Genomic DNA, 24,365 nt, shown 5'->3' on the forward strand with positions numbered 1-24,365 from the left:
CAGATAAGAATTTGCCTAAAACGGTGGCTTTCGTTTTGGTTCATGTCCTTTTTGCTAGAGTAAAAACCAGGTGTATCAAATACATTGAATAAGCAGTAGTAAATATATACGTCTAGACGCGTATGAATTTTAAATTCCATGAATCAGTATAATTTTCTGCCTTTTAAAATAATTATTGTAAAATGTTTTAATTTTACTAGAATTTTAAAGGAATAAATATGAAAATGGTAAAGAAATTTTGTGTATTAGAACTGAGCAGGTATTTATTATTATTTTGTTTGGCTTATGCGAAAATGAAATATCTTCTAATTATTCAAAAAAATCGATTAAGACAGTCTGGAACCTTATTTCATGGACCTCTAATTCTCTGTATCTTCCTTTTCATAAGAAACTACAAAATGGTTTTGATCTGTCTTAAGGCACTGGACCTTAGATAGGGCTTTATGGACTCAATTTAATATATAGCCAAAATTTCTGACATGAAGTTCCACACTTTTTTTACGGGATTTTTTTCAGCTTTCATTGGCAAAGGATAGTCTGTTATTCCTCCTGATGATTATTGCTTCGTTGTATGAACCTTCTAAAAATGCTTGCTTATCTTGCATCTAAACTAAAAACAGTAGTTATTATAAAATAATATCAAAATTTAATAATATAATTTTGCCAAGTGCACGAATCTGTGGAGATTCATATATACTTGACAATTTTTGACAATTTTTAGCATATTATATAATAAAAATATGAATCAAAATATGTAGGCTATATTAAGCACAGCAGAGTACCAATTAATGTTAAATTATTGCTTGTTTTTTCTTTAAAAACGGGAAAATGTAGTCTGTTTATCCGAATTAAAATGAAGAGACATTTCGGATAAAACCAGCTTTCTCCCCCCCCCTTTTGAGAGCTCATGGCAATATTTATGCGAGCCAGAGGTAGAAATAAATAAGGATTACTTTATAAAAAAAGATGCATATAGACAACGCATGTATGTAGAGCTTTGTTTGAAATAATAAACGATCTTCGTTTTAGATTGTATTACAGTTCTTAGAATCAGCTCCATTAAGCCGTCACTTAATGAGCAATTTATCTAGTGGCACATAATTATCGCTTTATTCAATGAAAGCTAAGGTACTTGAATTAACAAAATTGATTCTTTGCTTTGCTGTGGATTAACGATACTGTATTAAAATATTTTCTATTTTTAGTCTATTAATCTTATATATTTAAATTTCTATTTGATGACTATAATGCGTGTACGTTTTATTAAACCAGATTTTGGTTAAAGAAAGTTAGTTACGCGAAGTTATACCGTAGTCTTTGCAAGGTGTTCTACGTTAGAAAGATTACACTATAACCGAAAGAATGCACTACATGTATAATTCTTAATAGAAAGGCTTTGTTCTTATTCTTTAAAGAAAAAGAGAGCTATCAAATTAAGTAGAAGAGTTTCAATATGAGCATTCTTTTTCGCCCAAATTTCGTTATATTTCATGCATTTTCTAGCCGTGAAGTTTATCACAAGTGTTTGATTGCTACAGATTTATCATGTTTTATGACCAGTTTTTTCAGTTACGGATAGTTTTTCAAAAATATATAAAATATAAATAGTTAGCTTCTCAATGCGTGTAAAAGGCTAAAATCATAGTAAAAAAATTGAATTAAAACAAACGTTTAAATACCATACGTTTATTCATACGTCATTTTTTTCCTGTGCTAACATGCAGCTCGATTGCAATGCAGCTTTTCAGGAAGCTTACTCGAACTTAATATTAAATCTTACAGAATTGTACGAAAATTGCTGTAGATTTGTTCACTTTGGTAAAAGTGTTATTATATAATCCTTAAGTATTTACGCAGTTGGAAGCTGATAATTTACGCAAGTAATCTGCATTTACAACTGAGAGTGAGAACTAGAATTCCACCTTTGCAACAAAAGATGTTTTTTTTTTATCTGGTAGCTTTTAGTGCTTACTCTAGTTTCCGAAATGCTTTTATTGTATCTTTTAGTGAAAAACTTTTATTTGATTTATTTTTCTTTTTTTTTAGAAAAAATGAAATTTAATTGAAGTTCAATAAATGGCATCTAAAGTTATAAGCTACTTAACAGTAGCAATTACTGCTGTAATACTTAATACAGGCAAAATTGCATTGTTAAATATAATGCAAAGACTCTGAAAGCTAAATATTCGGGATTATTTTGAAGAAAAATGTGAATCAAAGTTTTGAAACAAAACGTAAGGATTTAGGCTGACGTTTTCAAGCCTTTGAAAGTACTTAAATATCAACACATAATGTTCACTTCGCTAATTTTGCTCGCATAGAAATTTTCGTCATCTGAATCTTGTCCGTTATTATGATTTAAACCCGTTATTATGAAGGATATTTTTTATTGAGTATGTGTTATTTATGCCAATATTTGATGAAAAATGTATCGTCCCTTTGCCTCTTCTTTTTTTTTTTTTTTTTTTTTTTTTGCTAAATTATCGAATTTTTGTATCAGGTTTGTTGAAAGTTCAGTTACTTTTTTAACCTTTTTAAGTTGTAAATTTGTTTCTTTATTAAATTCTCGAATTTATAGCAGATTCATTAAAGTTTCAGTTATTTTTTTTTGTTGAAACTAGAGAATTTTCTCATGCTTCTGCATTTAATGTAATTTCTCTAATAATTTCTATTACTTTTTCAGGTCCGTGAGGAGAAAGATAACCGACTCAACGGTTACGACAACGAAGGCTACCATCTTGATCAGCAAGCAGAAGAGGAAGAAGAATCTGGGAACGATGATGATCGCCTTCGAGTCGTGGTCACCGAAAACAGCCACAGACCGAGGGATGACTCGCCTTTACCTAACGGCCACGCTCATGAAGAGACCAACGGGCACATGAATGTAAACGGCACAGCAGTGATTGTTTTAGACGAAGAGGAAAACGACGTTAAGAAATCAAACATGGAAGAACGGGAACATCGACTCAAAACGGACTCTATTCAAAAACCACTCGACACGCGGTTGCATCATTACGTTCCCGTAGATGACATCGATAGGAAAGTAGTAAATGGCTCCGATGGTACTCATATCACTATCCCTGAGGATGCTGTCATTAGTTTCACTACTGGTAGAGTGCGCGTAAAAAAAAGTGCCTCCAATAGTCCGCAGTCAGTGGGGGATCGAGAGAGTATTCCTCTGGCAACTATGCCACCGTCTTATACTGAAGAAAAAACAGGACTTGGTGAAAAAGCTGAATTAGAAGCAGAACTAGCCAATCACAAAAATGGCGTATGGTCTGAAGGACATAATTATGGGTCTGCAGAAGGACCCTTTAGCAATAGCGAAAAACTCAACGGTACTTCAAAGTCCAGCGACGAGGTGAGCCTGCCTGTCAATAATCACCGGAAGTGCCTGAGGTAGGTTGAAGGTAGGAACATGTTCGTGCTCGAATATGCTTACCGAAATGCATATACGATTCTGTGATTCTATCAGTTATTAATTTTACAATCTCATTAATTAAATGAATTGTGGTATATTTGACAGTGTAACACAAACATTTGCTTAAAATGTTAAACTTTGAATAATAACCGAATATTAACTATTAACCCTCTGGCTGATCATCCCGTGATTTCCACGGGCAACTCAAATGTAGGAAAATTTGCTCATCCCGCGATTTCCGTGGGCCCATGTTTTTCTTCCTTTATTGAGGAGCACATCCCGTTTTTTCCCCGTTTAACCATTGAAACAAATTATATACAGTATTAGGTGTTTAGTTTACGTTTTGGCCAACAGATATCGTTAAGTTGTCTACTAAATTGCGGCATTTGAAGGCACGTGGTATTAGCGCTCAAACTTCACTTTTTGCCGCTTTTTTCTTACAGAAATGGCTGCTAGAAAACGTTCAGCGATTAACCCTGATTATTTAATTAAATTATTGAATTATTGATTAGATTAATAATTAAACTGATTATTAATTAGTTTTATTGAATCTGGTGCAAAGACTGTGAAGTTTGAACTCTATCATGTTAAAACTGCATTTTTAAGGTATTTTTCCCTCAGCGCTTTATATTCTTAAATTTTAATTTTTGATATTATGCAATAAATAGAAATTAACTATAATTTGACTGAAATTTATTTTTAAAAAAGTTTTTTTTTAATAACATCTGAGATTGGTTTTTCTGGCAACTTAGTTTCTCATGATAAAAATCTATATAAAAAATATTTTCTAGAAAGAAAGGAAGCGATTTCGGTCCACAGATTGAGCAGCCAGAGGGTTAATGAACGAACGACGGTTGTATTCGCTGACAAAGAGATGATATTCTGCAATTACTCAGCCAGAAAAGTTCTGCTATCATGGTGGAGTAGTCTGCTTTATTCCTGTTGTTTATGATTTCAGCTTTTGAATGTATAGCAAACTCAAGTTCAGTTACGAGACAGAGATAGCTTAAGAAGTTATACTTTTGTGAAATTAGCGCACTAACACGGGTTAAAGCTTCTTATTTTAAATTCATTTCAAGCATTTATTTATTTATTTATTTTTTCATTTGAAGATGATAGTAAAAATTTACCTTATTTTTCAATCTGTGAAGTCAGACATTTGTTTTCTTTAGGTAATTGATTAGGTGAAATTGATAATTCGCGAAGAAGCTCTTTAATTAATTAATTAATTTTACCTGCCTTTTTGTTCGCAGCATACTTCTTTAACATTTTTCGTATAATGCTCGTTAAAATCCATTCTGTTAGGAAAACATTTGCCAGAAGGAAACAGTTTTCCATATCCGTTTCCCTTTACATACTAGAGTAATTCCAGTTTTGATACGAGACCGCTGCAAAATTGATTGTATACTCTAAGATTAATTATTTAACAAATATGATCGCATCTCTTAAATTTCTTTTCCACGAGATTACCATATTGTAGAACTCAATAATTTCCAACAATATAGGTCAGGAAATCCACAACACAGTTTCCGTTATGTAGCTTAAGAAAAATTTACATTATTCAAGATTTTTGCTTTATAAATTTAGTGCTTCAACTGAGTTTTCTTAAATATAAAATATCAAGATTCGGAATTTTCATTTTATACATTTTAGAATTTAATAAAAATATAGAATTCGGATTCTCTTATGCTAGCACTGCACTTCTGTTGCAAACTGATAATCAGCTTATTAATTTCTTGACCCTTTTATTAAACTAAGTCATTAACAATTGATCTCTTTGTTAAATTAATGAGAGATTGTTTCATATTGCTTATTAATATGCTACTAAGTTATGTGCATCATATCGCTTTCAGAAGTGTAAATTTCTACGATATTTCAAATACGCTTGCATTGCAACCTACACCTATTACTTTCGGTTTTGAACTAGTTTATAAAAACTAGAAATAAATTGCAGTACGTCCCATCATGCAATTTTTTCCGACCTCATTCTTGCAAAAGGCGTTCGACGTTTAGTTAATCACGAAAATGTTATACAGAGATAACGCCTTTTACTTCTTGAAACCTTACGGGAAAATTTTTGGAAGAGCGTGCTGATCATTTTAAGACTGCGTAAACTAATTTATGATTGCTTCAAAATAGAAATGTATTCATAGCTATACTTAAAGTAGATTTATAAGCCAAAAATAATTTTATTCATTTTAAACCGAAAATTATTTTATTTATTTCTAATGAATTTATAGCAGCAGTAATTTTATATTATTACAATAAATTTACGAATAAAAAGTGTAGTGGAACTTCGGTAAGCCGAAGTTGGAGTATGAAAAAGATAACTTTGAATTAAATGGCAGAAAATTCGAACTCGTGCGCAAGGTAATCAATTAGTACTTAAAATTATTTTTAAAGCTTGTTAAAAATTGAAACGACTTTCAATTCATACATTATTTTATATTATTAATGCATTGAGAAGTCATTTAAATGTTAAATCTTCTTGAAATTATAGCCATCCTTTGCAATACAAGCATGTGAAAAAGTTTAAATATGTAACAGAACTTAGAGCTCAAAATATATACACATACTATACATCCACACAAATAATCATGTCACTGAATGTTTTCCCAAAGTGGTAAATATTATCATATTTTACATTTCCCTTTGTGGGATTTATAAACCTTCAAGGAAATATATTTTATGAAATGTCAGATGTTAAGAAATGTAACACTATTTAAAGAAATAAATCTAATATGGTTTACATTTTTTTGCAATTTTAATTTGAAATATTACGGAATTTAATTTGAAATATCGTGTAAATTTATATTTTAATTATTAAATGATAACCATAATTTCGTAATTTGTGCAGTTTTTCTGGTGTTTGACTGAGGACATTCAATTTACCTTTTCTAATTTTTGATTAATTTTGAATTTTAAAATATGGTAATCATTCCAACGTTCGTTGTTTTATTTGTTAATTGCTCATTTTCATTAACTATACTTTAAAACTCCTGTGACATTTTGTTTAAAATATCTACATCGAGGAGCTTTGAATTAGAAAAGTGTTAAATGCTTGTCCTTGGCAAAATGTATTTCCTGTACTAATATTCACTTATTCTTGCTGTTTCTGACTCTCTATATAGTTTAAATATACATTTTAAATACATTTGCTAATATTTTATACGCAAATCCTCGTTAATGCACTCAGAACATCTTCTACTGCTTGGCATACTAACACACAAGTCTCGAAACATTCACAGGTATACAATGTGTAACGACCATGTTTAAATAATACATTTCTAAATATTTCTCAAAATCAGAATGTAAGATTTTTAGCAAGTTTTAAGTTTTCAATTTGAAGTTAAACCTGTAGTTTTATGTAACAGTATCTTCTGAATGGTGACTCGAATAGCACTAGAATTTTATTTAATCAAAACTATGACAGAATGATGCAGAATCATCAGTAACAGCAATTCTGATTAGCATATTATACCTGAGGCTCTAAAAAAAATCTTTGTTGCCGAAAAGAAACTAACAATATTTATTCTGTTAAAAATTGTTTGTAAAAAGGATGTAAAATTCTCGCAGAAAATGTTCTCACCCTTAGAATACTAGCGATAATTCTCTATGACATCTCCATGTAGACGTCTGGCTGCATCAAGTAACTATTTAATCATGTCAAGTTAAAGCGGTCTCTACTTTATTTTGGCATCTTGGGGAAAATTATGAGAAAGACATGATTATATGAGCCTTTCAAAACCAGAGAGAGATGGTACCTCATAAATTTTCATTGTCATGATTTCTTTCTGAAACTTTAAACAAGATACGAGTAAAAAAAAAAAAACAATTAATTAACAACGGCATTCAGTTATGTCAATTCTTATTGCTACTACTGGGAGTATTTAGTAGTTAGAGACATCTACTAGTACAAATGGGCTATAACGAAGCAGAAATTTCAATACGCATGAAATTTTATGTGCTGCAGTTTAAAACATTGTAAACATTGTACACATATTTAATTATTTGCAGAATTTAAATAATACTGTCCATACTTTCATACTGTGAATGTACCAAACATTACATGATCTAGAAATCAGTTTCCAGAAAACAGAGAAACCTTTCCATTTTGGTCCTAAAAGGCTAAAAATCGGGAGGAATCTTTGTTTTATCTAAGTTGCTGCACCAGAAATTTAATAGAACACAAGTCTTACAAGTTTTTAATTGAATTTAGCAGTAATATTGATACCATCACATCATCGCAACAATAATTATAACTTGTACCTAGATATCTTTAATATACCATTACATCATCATCATCGCAACAATAATTATAACTTGTACCTAGATATCTTTAATATACCATCACATCATCGCAACAATAATTATAACTTGTACCAAGATATCTTTAATATACCATCACATCATCGCAACAATAATTATAACTTGTACCTAGATATCTTTAATATAGCATCACATCATCGCAACAATAATTATAACTTGTACCAAGATATCTTTAATATACCATCACATCATTGCAACAATAATTATAACTTGTACCTAGATATCTTTAATATACCATCATATCATCGCAACAATAATTATAACTTGTACCTAGATATCTTTAAGATATTTATTCTACGTACTCAACATACTAATGTCAAACATCCTTGATTTTTTTAATGAGAATTCTCTTTCATGAGTATAGAAAATACCAGAGAGCGCGGCACTATTCTGTCATTGGTCTCATAAAAGTACTTGTGACTTTTTTCCAGCTAGTTATCTCTTTTCATTTGAATTCCGTTTGCAGTTTAGAGTCTTTGTTTAGCTTCATGGATTCTCTATTTAGCTTTCATGGATTTTAGTTGTTTGACAGGTCTTTCTGCCGCACTGAGCAAAAATCATGGGAACCACGTATCCGAAGTTTTGATTAATTCATAAACTAGTTTTATATTTTTACTCGTGTGGTCATCTTGAAATAGCATTTATATTCTTATACAAGAATATTTCTGTGGTGCGAATATGCATGCCACATCTATGTAACTCAGATACTTTTAGATGAGTCATTTACATTGGATTGGCGCAGATAACCTTGTAAAGGCTTACACCAGAAATCGCAATACAAACAAACTAGTTGAGTCATTGCAATTTTCGAAAGTGTATAAGCATCTTCGAGAGCTATGCAAAATTTACGAATCGCAGAACTAATAATGCACAGTTTTTACGATGTTTAACATCTCCTTCCTAGTGAATAATAGTTTGATCAGATTCTGGGCTCCCCAGCAGCCGAGCGGTTGCCATAATCCAAATAATTCAATCGATAAAATTTTGAAAATTCTTGCAGAAATTCGTAATGATGCATTATTCATTGTTTATTTCTTGTAATAACATCTGCTCCTGTTCATCATTACTGGTATTGGTACTGGTACTGAAAATGAAGCCGTGTTCAAGTTGATAAAAGCCAAAACTGGGGCAGAGTTGCAGTCAATATAAATACTTATGACAGATCTAACTACAATATCCGCAAAGATTAAGGAATTTACCGTTGTCTCTTTATCCTTAATATATTAGTCTCAAACAACTTTGATCTTCTCAGGATGCTTACATACGTGTAAAGGGAATTACAATCAAATGGTAGTTTGAGTGAAAGAAATTGACTACCCCTTCAGTCACTCTTTTTGCAGTTCTCATGGTATTCTTGGAAAACGCCATCTCACTATTATAACACTAATTAAATGTACGAAACATGTTTCTTTAGACTATCCTCATACAACTGCTTTCATGAAGCATTAAAATGTGTCTTAGTATATTGCATGGTCCAAGTGATCTCAGCTTGAGCTATCACAATTCAAATAAGACGCATCAACAGTTTAGACTGTGTACATGCACACAGCTCTTTTTCTCATATCGTAAACGTACTTGGAGTTTGTGATAATCGTTTAGCAATTCAATTCCTTAGTTTAGTCTTTTGGAAACGGGAGCAGGTTTATAGTTTTGGAATCTACCTTCTTCTGCATTTGAAATACCACACACATATTGGTAGTAATGTTTTACTATAGTGCCATGGTCAGCTTAAATTTGTTAATAAATGGGTTCCAAAAATTTGCTTTTACTATTATTTCGAGCTGAGCCTTGAAAACTTAAAGATAGTTTTTCCATCGTACAGTTTAATAGCAGAACATTTACGGCATAAATTACATTCGGCGCAGCAGCAAGATCTCTTAGTAGTTCTGGAATTTTCTGACCCAGTCCTTTTAGCTTTGTTTCCGTTGATGTTTTGATGTCTGTAATTTCTCCATTGGAATCAGTCTGTTTGATGTCCGTAACGAATAATTTATCCGGAGCTGTGATTTTCTATATTTTGGTGTTATCAGTAGAAGCTATTCATTAATCTAGGGATAATTTCAGAATTATCTGTCTCTGTTGTTGATTACCAGCCACCAAATTAATAATGTTTTCAGCAGGGCATGCTCTTTCTAGCAAACTTCTATTCAAAAGAGATTGTATTCAGGATGACAAACATTATTATTGTTGTCACTACATGCTGTATTTTATTCATCACAATAAAATTTTTAATTGATATTCTTAAGTAGGTGAATACCTTTTACCTTGGAGATGGATTTGCAGTGAGGATTTAGAGTGACATTTACATGTAATTTTCTCTTCTAATATATGATTTCATTTCTGGTTATTTTTCCCTTGCGTAAATCTTCAAAAAACTGACAATATGGACGCTTATCTTCTAAATAATGTTCTTTCACTTCAAACCCATTACTAGTTGCTTGAAACTTTTCAGATGTAGTATTTAATAAGTGGTAATACCTGATCCGTAATTACCATCATTTTTAAGTGCTTTGGATTGGATACTGTTCTGCTTAGCATCACTGAACTACAGTATCCCTTCTTCAAGCTTTTTCACTAGAAAGCTGATGTAAATTGTTCTACACCATCAAATGTTTGAAAAGTGAAAATTTAAAAAAAATTCAACGTCATATTATAAGTGTCTGTTTTCTAAAATTAAGATGTCAGTATGTGTTATAAAATAAAACAATTTTCAGCTGTACAAAAACATAGGAAACATATTTAATCGAGAGAGATAAATTTGTCATCCTCATATGCATCGGGAAAGGACTGGTCTTCGAAGAACGTGACTACTGACTTTTTTGTAATGTCACTTTGACAGGAAAAATTTCTCTGAAGTACTTTTATTTAACCGTTGGAATCTTTGAGGCTGTGATCAACAACATGTATTCTATGAAGCAAAAGGTCTTGCCAGTCTAGAAATTTCTGGATTCTTTATTTCTGTCTGATGATTTCAGTTTATTTCTTCATTACATGTGTTTACCTGCAAAAAGGAAATAAACTGCAGTTTGTGGTTTAGAACCTAATCTGTCATACTACAATTTATTTCAAAATCTCATTTCACAAAACTTAGTTCAAATACAGCAGTTTAAAGTTTAAAAATATAAAATCACGTAAGTATATTTCCTGAAAATATAGGTAATGCAGTTTGCATTCTTTAATTATACTTTATTTTTTAAGCTCAAAAATCTTTAAAAACCACATGTTGGGGGAAAAGTTCGGCATATGAAAATGATCTGTTTAGAAATTTTAAATAATAGCTAATTTTGTTAGCTTAAATTGAAATACATCCATGCATCATTCAGAGAAGTCAGAGACATAATTTATTCCGTTTATACAAATATGATACTAAATTATTCCCTTTGTTCTTGATTTCAGCCGCGAAGCGTCCGATAGTAGTTGTTCAGAGCAGAAGTCCACGTAAGTTAGCATGAAAAATGCATGAAATGTGATGTTTTGTCATCTTTCCTTCCCAACACATTTCCCATCCTATTTTGGTCAAACAAATACTATTATCTGTGATCCTCACGTTATCTATTCTTGATCCTGAACCTTAATTCGGTAGACACCTATATATCCTGCATATATGTTTGTTTCGTGTTTCATGTTTTTTAAATTTTATTTTAAATTTATGATGTGATTTTTTATCGATAAATGAGTGATACTATTTATTCTTATAACTTTTATCTGTTGTTGTTTTTATATTATTTTAAGAATATTCTTTGTGTATGTGTACATTTCAATATTGTTCAGTTGTAAGTTATTTTTCCTTCAGTAAAAAGTGCATAGAAATTTATGAATTCAGAGAGCTATTGAGGTTTAGAAGAAATGGTTTGTTTTTCGAATAAACAGCTATTTTAAAACAGTGGGGGAAAAAAGACTTTTTTTAGAGATGCCTTTTTTATTATCATTGATGAATTTAATAGATGTAAAAACTGATAATAAAGTTCCCTTACTGTTTAATGTTAGAATTAGTTTGATAACATAAGGGTGTATCTGATTTTTTAATATAATTTCATGCATCTAAATTAAATTATACTTTAGAAAGACAATATTTTCATTCAAGTTTATTGATATCATTTTATCTTTTTTCATCTGTGAACTTTTGAATACTAGTGATTCAAAGGGTCTTGAACAATTTATGAAGATAAGTCAGGAGTTCAAATATAATCCACTTTCGCGCAGGCACATGAAACTGGAAACGCCACTTGATTGTACTGAGAGGGTCCCATTTGCCAGAAACTGCGATGGACAGCGTGAGGTTCATTGTCATTCAAATCACTAAGCCTGAAGGAGTGGGATTCATAGAAACGGTAATAATGAAGTGGTCAATGTTCACTTTTCTTTTGGGTAAATGGTTGCAACTGTATTGTGACTCGCGTTCCTTCGTCAAGCCGCTTGCGCATTCGTATCACAGATTGTGAGAAACTGGATCTGCAGACATTAACAGCTGTTGTAGTCATGATCGAATGACCGCGTGCCTATTACGGTCATAGATCGAATTCAAAGCAATCTATGTACAAGTGCATGAATCTGTCACATACCATCACTCCAATCCAACATGTGACGAATATCTCATGAGAAGGACTTAGATTTTCTTTGTATGCAATGGGCCTGACCATTAAAGGTAGAAAATTATGTTCAGCACTATAGTCTTTGCTGCAGCGTGTCGCACAATCAGAAATTAGAGCCTCTATTCACTTCACCGATGAAGCTTAATGTTCATAACGTGCATGTGTGGGCAGCATATGAAGAACGATGAGCATCAAGCTCCCACACTGCACAAAAATGTCTGACTGCATGTTGATTATTTAAGATCGTTTACTCGTTATTTGAGCAATACCTTCTTCTGCATAATGTACCTTCATCTATGCGCCGACGCATATAGTTTCAGCCCCATATCATATAGGGTTATCACCCATTTCAACCTGGAATTTATAAGTATTTCTACAGCCCCTTTCCTGCTGCATATATTTATCACTGTGGACTAGTCGCTTGGCCACTACGATCGCCTGCCATGTGCGCATTTTTTTCCCTGTGGTTACCTCAAAAGCTTTGTGTGCGTAGCCTCTACAGAACATCGTTGGCTTACAAAATCTGCAGATGTTGTATTAACTTGCAGAAAACTGTATTCGTTCTTAAGCTACAATATGACCAAAAGTATTTATTTCCATACGCTTTTCCGTAAGTATTTTTATTATAAATGGTATTACATGAAGTTGGCCATTCCTTGGTTCTAGAAAGATTACATTCTTTCGATAACTTTCTACTAGATTTCTATTGGAGTGTTCCACATGTTAGCTCCCATGCTACGATTTTAAAAGAAAAGGCATAATGCAAATTTTTGACAAAATGAGACGACAAGTGCAAACATGTTTGACGTAAAAATAGCAGCTACCGGCTACGTTCAACTTCTAATAGTGAAAAACCAATCACCTAAAATCAACTAGGGAAACAATACAAATGTATACCATTCTTTTTCTTTCCGAGTTTCAGCAAGCAAATTTTTATACTGCGGTGAGTGATATAATTAGAGAACCAGACATACGATATACATGTCTAATAAATGCTCTGTACTCTTATTTCCTTTATTTTTTTATTCTCTTTGTAACTCTATCATATGTAGATGGTGTTTCTGATTGCACGTTTATGAATAAAATTGGTTTGTTTTTATAATCCTGACCTATCTTTTAAATTTACGTAAAACCTTTTGAATCATTCTGTATAATACAATTTTCCTGTTTGTTTCTTGTTAAGGTACGTTTCCTGTACGACTTCTGCAAATACTGAAGTTTAAATAGCATTGCAGTCGCTTTTAAAAGTTTAGATAACTCTAGATATATTAATGATGCTTAAAATTGAAGCATTAATTTATCTTTGAGTTGTTCATATAATATTCATTTAACTTAGGGGTAACAGACTAATAAATATGAATGTAATTTGTCCCCCTTCCCCAATTTTTTCATTTGCTTCTGAAACATTAGAGTTTCAATAATTCATATTTAAATCCAGTGATTATATAGATTGTTGTAATTAAAAGGACTATACTTAAAACCCTCTAGCATAGATTTTTCTATTTAGCATAAATCGATGAAGCTTGCTATTTACATAGTAGGTAAGATATATCATGCAAAACATTAATTGAAATTTTGTCACTGGGAAAAGTATGGTACTTTAAAAACAACCACCGTAAGCGAAGAAAAGCAAATTTTTTATCAGATAATAGCCATCTGTGCCGATTATACATAAAATGGAAGCATAATATAATGCAGTCGATAATCACAGAAAGTAACTTCAGCAAACTATCAGTGACGATCCAACATGTGACGCTAAACTATTTTTCTTTTGATATAGACAGTATGTTTCCGTGATAAGCAAAATCTTTTATGAATTCCACGAGCCAAAGGTTAGGCTTTCGAATCCTTAAAATGGAAAACCAAGCACCTGTGAAACTTCGAGAGATGACGCGGTCATCACCGAATTCGTCACGAAATTGTTCTTTGGCTTGTAGATCAGTATGAGCTGTTGTTCCAACACTGAGCGTCATTTTTCTGGCAACATAACAACCAGATGAGATGCAAGATGCCCACTGTAGCTTGCATTCTTAACGGTACAACTTGTTGGGCCTTGAGATGTCAACCTTGTAAAGAAAAATGGACCTAGAATAAAATTAGCCGTGAATCCACACCAAGCAGTCACGCAATTGGAATATATTGGTTGTTTTCGTACCACATGGGGATACAAGACACCATATATATGAGACAATTCTGGGTATTCACCTCTCTTCCTAAATTAAAATACGCTTCGTCTTTCGACAGGATATTTCAAGGTCGGCAAATCTCTTCAATAAAACTCGAAGGCCAAATTGCTGAGCTGATACGAAATCATTGGTTTTGAACTGTTGCATCGTATAGATATTAGAGTGAAATAGACTGCAACACTTTATTCAGCGCCAGCTAAATTTGATAAAATTATTATTTTTGGTTTACATTGTTCTACTAAATATAGTTTGTTAATAAATGAAATCTGTATGTAATTTAAACATCTAAGACGAAGATTGTTAACTATGTGATTAATTCATATATATTTCAAATCATCACATCAGATTTAATTGTGTTATTCTGATAACTAATAACTAACAAGTATAGGCGTCTAGATTAACCTTGCATCCTTTTCTGCATGAAATAAATATTACTAATGATGATAGTGAGCAAAAAGATTTGATCGAGTAGCCTTTCTTAAATTAAGATCAAACTGGTTACAAATTAAATAACTTTTAAATTTTATCTCATATGATACATAAAAATCGTCATATAGAGAAACTGTAAAATGTTATTGTCTTTAAATAAAACTGAAACTTTACTTCATGCCTACAGTAAACTAACATTTCAGAATAAAAGAGAAAATATCGCTATTTTTAGTTAATCACTGTGTAACAGATTTAAGCAAAGGTACAGTACAGTACAGAAGTATCCATACAAGGCGCATATAATAGTGTTTATTAAATTGTAGTAAAAGGTGAGTGTTGAAAGAAACCGCAAAATTTAAATATTTTGGCAAAATGAGTCCTGTGCGAGGAACCTTGCACATAAACTGGAACTTGTTCTCATATATCAAGAACATCAAGATGGAATGGCATAAAGCTCTTTATTCGAGTCCATAGTTTATTTACATTAATGGTATCCCATTTTGTAGCCACAAAGGAGAGATTTTGCGAAATCACGAAAAGCGAATAAGGCCTTCTCCTTGATACAAACGCATATCCGAGAATTGTGTGAGCATGGGAAAGGAAAAATAAATGTTGTCAAATGCTTTTCCATGTTTTTCGAAAACACAGTGAGCTTAGGCAAGCTAATATGAATGTGCTGTGGGCAAAATCTAAATCACATGACTTCTGGAAAATATTTAGTTGTTGTCCTAAGCAGGAAATTTGGCGTTAATTAAAAACATGTTTCGAACAAAGAAAATGCTGCATTAATTAGCTAAATTTCCCTTATTAGTTGGAACTCTGTACTTTTAATTGAATCTAATAATCTTATTTATAAGCAAATGAATCAGACATATCATGAGCAGTGTCTACGTAGTTAGTTTAAGCCGGTCTGCAGAAAAGACTTCAGTCTTTCCAAAATAAATGCCTTTGAATTAGAGCTAATAGTCATGATTCTTGCTATCCTTCGTGTTAGAAAGGGATCTGAACGCGAAAGCTAATAATTCCCTTATCTTTTCCGCTCCACGAGTGGCAGTTCAGCGCAGGTTCAAACCCAGTACAATGGGCTGGCTACATGGTTAGTTTTGATTATTTTCTCCATATGTAATGTAAATACCATCCATTTTCCATCAGAAAGACCTTCACGAAAGCAACCCTCCCCTTATACAAATTGCCCTCGTGATTATAATTATATTATTAATTATTTATTCATATAATTGAACCTAACCTAACATTTCTCCTTCCCACTGTTCGCAATTAATTCGAGAAAACTGAATTTTGACTGTGGAAAGATTCAGGAAATACACGATTGCAATAAATTTTAATAACAGCCATTCGAAAGACAGTATTTCCTTATAAAAACTAGTTAGTTTTTGCTAATAGGATGTACAGGCATCAGTCGCCAACTCGCTATCATCATTTGCCTGATGGATTTCACTGTCGACGGTTCACATTGAGCACGAAAACGTCCATACAGGCGGTCATTGGCCGAGATTTGAATCGAAGTCGAACTACCAGTTTTTAGCGAATTTAACAAGAGGCGGGTTGTGGACCAATTTTTCATTTAGCGTTTAAGTTCGATGTCGAACAATTCCCTTCTAAGGTAGTGAGATTTACCCCATTTCACAGTATTCTTCGCCGCTGAGAACCCTTACGTTATTATATCTAAACATTGATAACATTTTGATCGAAATTTTATTTTTAAAATTATCATGCGTTATTAATAAAAATACTACTTTGAAGCAAGAAAGGTTGAAATCCATTTAACTCCTCACTGCAGAGTAAAATTACTGCTATTCCCCTTCTGTAGGTTTATCTCGAGTCGAAAGAAATTTTAAAAATAGAACTTTTCTCCGGTAAGGAAGAAATATAATATTTTTCATATGTTTCAGCTTTTTAAATTTTTTAATAACCGGAATGTAATCGTAAAAGGATTGAATAAATTAACAATAATGAACTTAATTTATTACGTTATGAATGGAAAATATTCTGTTTCATTTTTTCAGAAAATTATACTAATCCTTAAATGCATATTCCATGAATATTTAATAAATTTGATCTGTTCGCTTAGGATTGCTTTGTTTAAAGTTATCCATTACTAATATCTGTAAAAAATCTAATGTTATTATTATCCGTAGAAGTTTTATTACATAGAGTCCTGTTTCGCGAATTAATATCACGCATGCCCATAAACTGTGAACAGAGAAATTAAGGAAACTTGATTGCACTTTGCGCGTTTGAAACTTAAATAAAATTTTAAGAGGAAAATAATTTGGTGTATTATATATCACAAAATTATTTGAAGATATCAAAATTATATTTAAAGTAATTGAATATAAACATTTAAATAGTCTAAACTTATTCGATAAATCAAATTCATTTCGAATTCTGAAAATTAATAATCAATAAATTGTGGGTTTTTTTTCTACTCCTCTCAGCACATTCTTCCAATATGTCTTCTAAAAGGTAATTTTCCTTACTGGGAATGACACCCAGTCTTTCCCTGTACTAAGTTTTTTAAAACATGTGATGCCATGCACTTTCGTTTAGATATTTTTCGCAAAAAATAAGAACAAAAAATCTGAAAGCTTTCAGATTTTATATTACGCCAAAAGGGGTGTTTTTTAACGTTTTGCGTGTTACTTTTATTTATTAAACATCATGTCCTTCCCACTTAAACCATAAAATTCAGTTCAACAGCAGTATCACAAAATAATTTTAAAATAGCATAACTTTAGAATTTCTGATACACAGTCTCGCGCGCTGGAGTTAAAAATGTTTTATTCGGTACAGATTTGCCATTGCTCGCTTTGAAATTGTTGACTTTGCTAACCAAAAATTCGGTAAAGTGTTACAAAATATGAAATCGATAATAAAACAAATTCCAGTTTCCAAATTTATGCTTCCAGATGCCCATATTCGAGTGGAGGACTACGTTATACATAATTTGATGTCTGTAGGTACCTTTTTTTCACAGTGCGAGAAACATATACACATTCATGAAGATTCTTCATTATTTAATAATTCTTTAAGTATAATGCAGGGCTCTAATATTTGGTGGCAACAATTTCAAAAATGAAACGCTGTTTATAACGCAAAATGCCAAAACGAAACTGGCAACCTTTCTGGGCAAATTGGCCCTTTCGGCTAATTATTTATTCAGGAAATTTATTTAGGAATTCCTGCATGTAAGTTCTGGAGGTGACATACATTTTAAAAAACTGTTCATTGCCATTTTAAAAAATCGCACAATGTCAGATTTGGGGAATGAAGGCAAATTATCTTGATCTATTGATTAATACTACCAGTCTTTATAATCAGCATGCAATTAATAAAATCATTTGCGTGTTTTTAAAATGATAGAATGATAAAATGTCATTTCACTTCTACATCCATAAGCAAACTATAAAATATGATTTTGTAGACATTGAATAGCCGGAAATGATTAATGCAATAAATAATAAGCAAAAGCTTTATTAAATTTTAATTTTTATAATCAACAATATTGTCGCGAAACTCCAAATTACATTTTGCGGAATTCTAATGTCACCGAATTCACAATTTTAGTTTATTAAAATATGTACTTTTAAATTTTACTAAGCTAATTAAACTAAGAAAATTACTCTGTATGATTTTTTAGGGGCGAAAAACTCTACTTCACAGAAGACAATAGGAAATTATGTCCTGGCTGGCGACGAATCCTCATTTGCGGATTGATTTTGATCATAATAGCTGTCGCACTCTTGTTAGGTGTTCTAGCTGCAAGTAAGTATTCAATTTTAACTGAAAGAATATTTTTTTTACCAACGTTTTTGTAATTCTGATGATACGTTAATTTTAGATTTCTAGTACGTTTTGCTAAAACATGGTGCACATTCTTCTATTTAGTTCCTCTCAATACTAAAATTCGAGCGATAAGTTTTCAAGAGCATTGAAAGGTCTTTCCTCAGAGTCCTTTCTTTTGCAAGAAAACTGAGGAAACTCTTATGTGTAGTAGACCCTTTTCCTCTATTTTGTTTTAATCGTGCAACGCATAAAATGAACTCAACTAAAAATGTTGAGCTAAGGGAATAAGAATTTGGTCAAATTATCTTCAGATAATATTATGTATTTTATTATATACGGTATTAAATTTGTGCTGAGTTTAAAGTTCTATATTTCTGAGATTGCGTCGTATAATGTCGTCAATCATTTTGTTTTGCATATTCTGTATATTATTCTGCTATAGCTATTTTATGCTCATCTAGTAAATAAAAAATGGAACTTTCTTAAGTTAAATAATCAGTAGTAGTTGTTATGAAAATTTACTACAAAATCGAAAGATTTTGTAGTAAATTTTATTAAATTCGAAATAGTAAATTCCTAACACATATAATTCCTATCAGTAAAATAAAAAATTATAATTACATTTATTTTATTATATGATGCAAATTAAAATAGGTAAATAAATTTAGACATTTATTTTATTATATGATGCAAATTCAAAAAGATCAATCAATTTAGAAGACTCCTACATAATTTGGGATATTTACTTAACAAAGAGTAAGTCCTTGTCGAGTCTTCCATGTTGAACCCCAATTTAAATCAAGGATAAGGCCTGATTGCCATTTAAACCCAAAGTACATGTGTTTAGTACCGTAGATATTGAGGTGAACAATTCAAAATAATCCTATTTTTTTCTTCTTAAAAACAAGGAAACTGTACATTCGTGTCTGCTGAAAAAATGCTGTGAAAGCTACAAACTGTTTTAATCAAGTCTGTAGATAAGTTCAAGAACTGTCAATGTTACAAATACAGTCATACAAATTCTTTGATATAGATTATAGTTAGGACTATAACAGTTTCGTGACTAGTTCTTCTATCTGACATAGTCTAGATTATATCTGCAAATTTCATCGTGGCAGAAGAGGTTGCGCCTGTCATTGGCAAAGGCTGTTGGCATCGTATTGGGTGAAGTCTAGATTATGTCTGCAAATTTCATCGCGGCAAAAGAGGTTGCGCCTGTCATGGCAAAGGCTGTGGGCATCTCATTGGGTGACAATACAAGTTTTCAGAAATATGTTCCATTTTTTATGGAAAACATCCCAGGGGATGGATCCAAGAGTCTCCTATTCCCTTAACCACTACTGCGAACCTCTCTACAGCATTTTAAGTTCCACAATGACGTTAAGATATTGCGCATCTACAAACATTTATGCCTTCTCCGAGATTCGAACCCACACTAAACGCTATGACCCCAGTATATATCATAAGCAGTTTCCATATATTTTTCATCGCTGTCAGCGAGTCTTTTACACGATAATAAATATTGGATTTTATGCGTTTGTGTTTATTTGAATACGGCAAAGTCATGAAGATAGATTGCCTTCGTGGAGGACTTTCTGATGGAAACTGGCCAGTATTCACGTTATAGATGGGGGAAAATCAACCATGCAGCCAGCCCATTTGCACCGGATCGAATCTAAACCAGGTCGCACAATCTCAGTATTCAGCAGTCTTACCCATTCGCTCACTGGTGGAGCCTGTGTTTGGAGATCCTTACTTTGCCTTAAGATGGTAGAAACTCTCTCAAATTCAAAGGACAGTTTGAATGATAAAAGTCTTGTATTATTCTTATATATCAGAAAAGTGAACAGAAAAAAAAAAAAAAAAAAATATGCGTGGTATTTAACGCAGTCAAAAGGGTTGCTGTAATACCGTAACATCGGAGGTTAGTAAAATAAGCCTCGTTTCGCCCTATTGGTGGTTTTTAATTAAAGAAGTACTTGATTCTAGAATTACGTTCAATAACAGTGAAACTATTTTCTGTTAAGTATTTTTTTCCCCTTATTGAATACCATTTTTCCCTAGATGGCTATCTCCAAATTAGAGTATGAGAAGCAATTACTGAAATGCTCAGAACTGTGTTAGTTTTAGTCCAAGATTTAAATCATAAATACACTAGTGGGGAAAAGCATATGCTTTTCTCTGATTTTATTCTACAAGAAAACAAATGCGAGAGAAGAAATTCATACCACAGAACCACAGTAGTAGATGGGATGGAATGTGGCGGGATATGTGCAGATGAGTGCACGAGCCATGTATGGTAAAACAGAAAAAGAAAAGAACAGCAATTTTTTTAGTCAAGTGCATCATGGACTCAGTCCAATTGCATCATGGACTTACTGCAACATTCCCACAGAAGAGCATTTGTATCAACATCTAAGCCATAAGTTTAAAATGCTTTGAACATTACCATTAAGATAATTAATTTAATAAAATCAAGACCGTTAAAATCGAACTTATTTGAAAAGCTTTACGAAAAGATGGCGAGTAACCATAAATCCCTTCTTCTACATATCGAACTACGTTGGCTACCAATAGGGAAATCCTAACACGATTTGTGGAACTCCATGAGGAAGTCGCAATGATTTTCGTTGATAGATACAAATTATAAAAATCGTTGCGCGATCTAAAATTTGCTTTTAAGCTCACGTATTTAGCAGACATATTCACCGAATTTATTCAATTGAATTTATACTTACAAAGCATATTTGCAGTGCATGACAGAATTCGAAGATTCATCCAAAAATTACTTTTTTATAAAAAGATCATTGGAGACCACTGATACAAGAATTTTATATGATTTCATGCGTTTATAATCTAAAATAATGGCATATTGTTGAAATAAGCTGAGGAAGAACTAGTAGGCCTATCAAAAGTGCATTATTAAAACTGAAATTTAAATCGAAGTAAACTGACACTTATAGTACTATTCTGATTATCTGCCCAACAACCTTATCCAGTTCTTTCTACTGAAGGTTTGAAGATATTGCTCCTTTTTACATCTTCCTACCTTAGTGAAACTGGATTTTCGGCAATGGTAGGAATTAAAACGAAGTATTGAAACAAGCTGCAATTGCCAAATTCCTTCTGAATGCTTCTGAAAATAACTCAAATTGACCTGGACTTGATTGCCATCATCAACAACAATCGAAAATAAGCGCATCCTTATTGGAAATATTTTTGTAAGATAATAAGTATTTATTTATTTAATAATAAATATTTTTTTTCCTGCACAAAATTTCTTTTTTGACCCATAAAACCTTTTTCTGAAATAAAGTGTGCTGTTCCTTTCTGAAAAAATGTTATGCCCCGAGGATAAAGTGGGTTGTTATAGATTCGGTTTTCTAAAAAGAGGATCCCAATGTTTAATAGCTTGGGAACCCCTGTTTTATGGTATTCTAATATCATTTCGTATCCTGGTTTTGGAGTTTTCACAAGCAAGAAAAGCTCTCTCTACTCGGTTGCTATTGGATTGGCCTTAAAAAATAGCAGATTTATTTAATTCTAAACCAAGAATCAAAGGCTGTGCCTCAAGTGCAAATGCTGAATTTCAGTATTGCGCTTCCATAAAAAAAATGGAACATTCTTTCTTTCTTTTCTCCCTCCTCACTTTAGAAAGTTTTATGCCAGTGTCAAGATAAAGTTGTTTCAGAAAATCAGACATCACAGTTATTCATTTAGATTTCCAAAAGGCGAAATTTTTTTGACATCGAATGAATGCATTTTTATCCCATGTCATTTTTGGTTTCTAGATCAAATGCGCGTCAACTTGTCAAAAGTTTATCTTTGATGATCATTAAGACGGAAACAGAGAGCCCTGTCTGTCAGTTTCTTCCCCCCCCTCCAATACTTACATTTTAAAGTCAGAGCTGAATGACAGATGCATTTTCTTGCCTTCGTACAAATTTTGCCCTGAATCACCAGGAGGGGGAAAAAAAAGCTTGTTTATTTTTTTGCTTTATTGCAAATAGCAAACATTCTGCAAAAATGATGCCATCAAAAATATATCAGGCAAATAGGCTGTAACATTTTGTCAAATTGATTCGTCTACATATATCTAATTTAGTGCTTTATTAGCTTCAGTGCCCAGATCACCTTTCATTTATGCATTTCTCTACAGTTACTTCATTCTCCTTATTTAATTTTCAATCCTTGCAATTAAATATGAGTCCGTTTCGATATCTGTTATACATTACGATTTATGCATACACTACATACACTGTATATATAGTGCACTGGCATCTATGTTACATAACTAGCATTCTAGGCTAGTTATGGTAATTATGCAGTTCAGAAAATTAAAAGGCCAATCATAACTGAGCTGTAAATAAATCTCCTAGTTTATACTTTTAACTTTTTAATAGAAGAAAGTACCTCGAGCATATTTTTGCATTAAAATAAGTTCGCTATTTGATGCGAAGATTCGGATACTTTTTCGTTTAGGGTTCTCGGAAAATATCTGGCAGGAGACCAATACAGGCAGATACTGTAATTGAAGGCTTTTGTCAAATGGAGCGTTGAGGTGTTACACAACGCTGTTGATCTGAAGATAAAAGCGCTCAACTGGTATAAATTGTCATTCCCCTTATGGATTTCGGGCAGTATGCATTGCTACATCGAAAGACGCCGACATGAATTTTATTTATGGGATATGGGTAAAACGAAGCAGCTAGGGAAAAGAGGTACAGTGAATGATTTCCATGTATTTCTTTTAAGCAACTGCTTGTTTGGCCATCTGCAACCGTACAGATAAAATGCATATTTGCGTACTAAGGTTTCGGGTAACGATATATACTACTGGAAATCTGCACAAGGGAAGACAATTCAGGCTAGCAGGACGCTTTTACGACGTAGAGAACTTTGTGAAGCTACTGGCTAGGATCTGTACCTAGGCAATCTCGGCCAAGGGGGTATACAATTTATGAACTTGGTGGTTCTGAAGGCCCTGGGAAAGGTCACTTATTGGCCAGCCACGGGGTCTGGCACGTCCTAACGTGGCTTGGTTCTAGTAGCCCGGTAGCGTCTCCGGGTTTGCTGGGTAATGTCCCGCCGCGACGGGCATCCCGAACGACTAGCAGGTAGCAAATCAAACGACCAGTGCTGCATGGCAAGAAGCCAGGTGGTGCGCCCTCTCCTGGAGGGGCAATAGCGGAGGTTGAAACCTTTGCGACTTGCTCTAAAGGGAGTGGTGACCTGTAATGTTGTTAAGTCGAACGAGGCAGGGAAGCCCCAAATCGCTAGTTATATCCCACTCAATAGTGCCGTGTACCACCGAAACATGCCATTTGGGCATACACATTTCATTACAAAATCGTTTATTTCGGCTCCTTCTAACTGCCTTTACGTTTTTGTCGGATATTTTCCGATCATCGTGTATAACGACGCACGAAAAACAATTGGGGATCTTTAGAAAAACTGCTTGACGGCTTAGAATGGAAAATGAGAAATTCTGTTGTCTCATCGTCTGAAATTCTGTTGTCAAGTACGTGAATGAGAAATTCTGTTGTCAAGTGCATGCTCTTTCGTTTGTATGTGTGTATATTTGTTTTAGTTTTGTAGTGTTAT

General features: G+C 32.7%; 1 protein-coding gene across 4 annotated transcripts in view; it reads left to right on the forward strand.

Moving 5' to 3' along the window:
• The window catches only part of LOC118193361 (uncharacterized), a 281,309-nt gene that overhangs the window by 194,743 nt on the left and 62,201 nt on the right, over positions 1-24,365 (forward strand). For 3 of the 4 annotated variants that reach the window (XM_085812767.1, XM_085812763.1, XM_085812766.1), the window contains exons 2-4: positions 2,684-3,399; positions 11,147-11,188; positions 18,616-18,740. In XM_085812767.1, coding sequence (XP_085668893.1) covers positions 2,879-3,399; positions 11,147-11,188; positions 18,616-18,740 — 688 coding nt within the window. In that variant the 5' untranslated portion in view covers positions 2,684-2,878. The remainder of the gene's footprint in view (positions 1-2,683; positions 3,400-11,146; positions 11,189-18,615; positions 18,741-24,365) is intronic. The other variant, XM_085812764.1, reaches the window with a different exon arrangement.

This window comes from Stegodyphus dumicola, chromosome 3 (assembly GCF_044657685.1).
Source record: "Stegodyphus dumicola isolate Sdum_Otavi_A_Nest chromosome 3, ASM4465768v1".
NCBI classification, from domain to species: Eukaryota; Metazoa; Arthropoda; class Arachnida; order Araneae; family Eresidae; genus Stegodyphus; species Stegodyphus dumicola.